Source organism: Neltuma alba, unplaced genomic scaffold, assembly GCF_004799145.2.
Source record: "Neltuma alba isolate B1F8T4 unplaced genomic scaffold, ASM479914v2 tig00004613_pilon, whole genome shotgun sequence".
NCBI lineage: Eukaryota > Viridiplantae > Streptophyta > Magnoliopsida > Fabales > Fabaceae > Neltuma > Neltuma alba.
In genome coordinates, this window is record NW_021633789.1 from 16,763 (window position 1) to 20,162 (window position 3,400).

The 3,400-nt window shown below is 41.5% G+C and overlaps 1 protein-coding gene across 1 annotated transcript; it reads right to left on the reverse strand.

The window, feature by feature from the left end:
- Positions 1–706: 706 nt before the first annotated feature.
- Positions 707–2,706, reverse strand: LOC114745329 (uncharacterized). The gene is made up of 4 exons (XM_028933487.1): positions 2,491–2,706; positions 2,081–2,278; positions 1,486–1,701; positions 707–1,317 (listed from the first exon to the last, which is right to left on the reverse strand). Exons 1-4 carry the CDS (start codon positions 2,554–2,556, stop codon positions 1,087–1,089), a joined length of 711 nt encoding a protein of 236 aa, XP_028789320.1. The 5' UTR covers positions 2,557–2,706; the 3' UTR covers positions 707–1,086.
- Between the last annotated feature and the right edge of the window lie 694 nt (positions 2,707–3,400).

The following is a 3,400-nucleotide window of genomic DNA, read 5'->3' on the forward strand; positions in this document are numbered from 1 at the left end:
CCCGGTCAAATGCGCTCGAGACTCTTAAATATAATACCAAGCCTTGCACTTTAAGCAACAAAAAAGATCATCTTAGTTTTAGTTTTCATCAAAGCTCCTTCAATAAAATTCCCAATCACTCTTTTCCCTTTTCGGTTGGGTTTACTTGGGTTTCAGGTGGGAGACAAATTTGCACATCAGCTTTATTTAATGTTCTCAAACAAACAAAAAGGTTCTCAAACATTCCCAACGATCATCACCGTTGGTACACCCATAATCGCAGCCGTTGATTAAAAATAGGTGTATGAATACCCACGAAGTACGGTACCGTTCCCCCCCGATATTATAACAATAGCAGTGACTTTGATTTTGCGGTCATAGTGGGCGGCTGACCTAATCTCTGTTTTCGCGAGCCAATACGTCTCGTTTTCACCCCCACACCAATTCAAGCGCGCCACGTGTGCATGCTGACGACCCGATCCTTGACCCGCCCCCACTTGCCGGTCGCACCGGACCCCACACCATTACCGCCTTATTCCCCCTTCCTTCCCCACTCGACACTCCACTTGCTCTTAAATTTCTATTTTCACTGCGACGCATTACTGGTATCGTTTATGCTTCCATATTTGTTCAGTAATATAAAATTGTTTCCTGTTTCAATTCAATGAATTTATAAAGGCTTAACACTTAAGATACGCAAAAGAAATAAATAATTAACACGCTTAAAACTGCCAAGGGAATTATGATATCAAGATACATAAAACTTCTTATTCCACCATTCCATATATAGATTATTAGACTATAGACATTGAACATCCACTATTTACATTCCGACCCCAATAGTTCCGCATATTTTGACCTAGAGACCCAACCTATACCAGTTTTCCTGCCTCACCAAACCGTATTTCACATATAGCTTAGCGTATTGTCTGCCTTTCCTTTTATCTTCCTCTCAACCTATTTGGATCTTGTATATACAGAGAACTAGAAGCCACTAGAAAAGCCAAACCAAAATACCAGAGGGGGGATATATCAGAGTCCCCGATTCCGGCCCCCCTGTCAGGGGCATTACTGCAAATAAACTAAAATACTCACAGAGTATCTAGTCTAGTATTCTATGATTAGTCCTCCCATTGGGGCCCTGTGAGGTATCCCCTTTCTTCTCTTGGCCGCCCTGTGATTCCCCGAAGTCGGCGGCGGCGTCGACGGTGTGAAGCTCTGAACTTTACTGTTCCTGCGCCGGCTGTGGCTGCTGCTGCTGCTGTATGAATCCTCTGACTCCGATGCTAATGCCGCCGACCTTTTCTTCTTCTGGAAATCCCTCGATGTCCCCTTAATCTGCAAATTTCGCAATCACATTCATCAGCGAGAATGAAACAGAGGCAAGTAAATTGAATGAATCAGAGTCTTTCTTAAGGAAAAGTAAAGTCAACTCATTTGAACTAAGAAAAACTTCCTCTGGTAGCTTGAAGAGAAAGCAAATTAAAATTAAGGGAAACACATTACCTTGCAGCCCAGAGAACAGAATCGATAGGAATCGAGGAGGCTACGCTCGCAGACTTCGCAAGTGTTGGTGACGCCCTTTCCGGGCCTAGGCTGAGGCCTCTCGTTCAAGAACACCACCCTTGCGCTGTTGATAATGTAGGTCTGAACGCCGGATATGTCGAGAACCTTCTGAATCTCATTGACTCTAATCACATCGTGGTAGGAAGACCTCCTTATCTGTGAAAGGACCCCCATAAACTGAATGAGATTTTGAAAAAGCAGAATCCAGATTAATTTTAAGCGTTATCAATGCAGGATCTCGAGGGATTTGTTTTTTTCAAAAGAAGAAAACTTAAAAGCAAAGGAAACATCAGGAATTGGCTAATTGGTGGGGGATGAAAACAGGGCTGAATTAATGGAAGGCTCAAACTTCACGAATTAAGGAAACGCGTGACCGGTATAGCAAATTCCGGAAAAAGAAGGAACCTAGTAGCCCCATTAAAGGAAAAGCAATGATTTTGGAAATCAGAATGGGAGCCAGATGCAAACAGCTATCAAAAACAAGGAATTTAAGGAAGAGGAAGAAAATAGGGATGAATTAGTAAAAGATAGATACCTGTATAACACGATGGTCTCTGTGGTCCGCGAGGCAGAGAGAGCAGAGAGCGCCGTTCATACAATCCAGACAATACATATTGCATTCGCTCTTGTGAGAATCAGCGTGCTCCTGGCATGGAACAAAGAAGCTCTCTTTGAGCAGAGGCTTCAACCATGGCGGCCACCTGTTGTCCTCGCCATCAGGACCTCCAGCAGCCTATTTAAATTTCACAAAACAAAACCAAAAGCAAAAAAAGTCAATAATCTACGATTCCCAATCAGACCCAGAAACAAAAAACAGAACACCAATGCACGCTGATATTTCAGATTCCCTCGAAACCCAGATGAAACAGAGCAAAGCGCATTAGCCGGAATTATAACAGAAAACACAATGAGAGCAATCAGAAAACAATCCTAGAAGGTCCTTACCATGATTCTTCTGTTCTTGGGCTTGATTTCCATGACAGTGGTGTCGTGGTGAGCTTCGAAGGCCATGACTGGTAAGCGAGAAAGAAGAGGATTCGATGAATGTGAGAGAGAGTGAAGAGGGATATGAATGAGGGGGTGAGAGAGAGGTTTGAAGGAGAAAAGGGGGTTAATGGGGTAGAAGAAGGAAGGGGCGGTAGAATGGTGATGGGGTGATGGCGTTAAAGAAGGAACGAGAGAGTTAAAGAGAGAGACTGAACACAGAGAGCAAGGCGACGGGTCGTTCTTATCCGCACAAAGTCCACTACCAAACCTAGCTCCGAACCCAAAGCTGCCCGTAGATGCGTTAGCTGCAAGGAACTTGCCTTCCCATTTCCCCTTTTTTTTATATTAATCTCTTTTTCAAAGTATGATTTATTTCCATTTCACTCTTCTACTCGCTTTGGTCTTATCATTTAAAAAAGAATAAAATAAAATTTCTAATTATTTGAATCGCTCTCACTCATCGCTCATCAAACGCATTTTCCCCTAATTATCACATTAGGCACACCTATCTCATCGGTTTTAAATTGATTTATAATTCTATCCTAATTGCATATTCACGTTGTTCTTATTATTTTATATTAAGTTAGCTCCATTCATTTTGCTATGTCATCTGTTTATTATTGATTTATGATTACATGCTAATTATTCACCATTTTTTTTAAAATTCATGCTGCTTAATTAATTTTAATAAAGCAACTTGCATTATTACTTACTCTACAGTTTCAGTATGTTACAATTGAGTGTGTCAAGCGAGATAAGAATCTTTGGATTTGTTATACTATAAGCATACAAAGAGGAAACCTTTGGCTGATGCTTAATTTGTCAATTCCCATGACAATTGTTTATTATCGTCAGTGCGCAACATATA

Excerpts from the sequence above, each read along its gene's own strand:
- LOC114745329 (XM_028933487.1), bottom strand. The coding sequence starts at position 2,556 with ATGGCCTTCGAAGCTCACCACGACACCACTGTCATGGAAATCAAGCCC. Across the intron at positions 1,702-2,080 it reads GAGACCATCGTGTTATACAG|ATAAGGAGGTCTTCCTACCA; the intron begins GTATCTATCTTT and ends GTCCTTTCACAG. Across the intron at positions 1,318-1,485 it reads TCTGTTCTCTGGGCTGCAAG|ATTAAGGGGACATCGAGGGA; the intron begins GTAATGTGTTTC and ends CGAAATTTGCAG.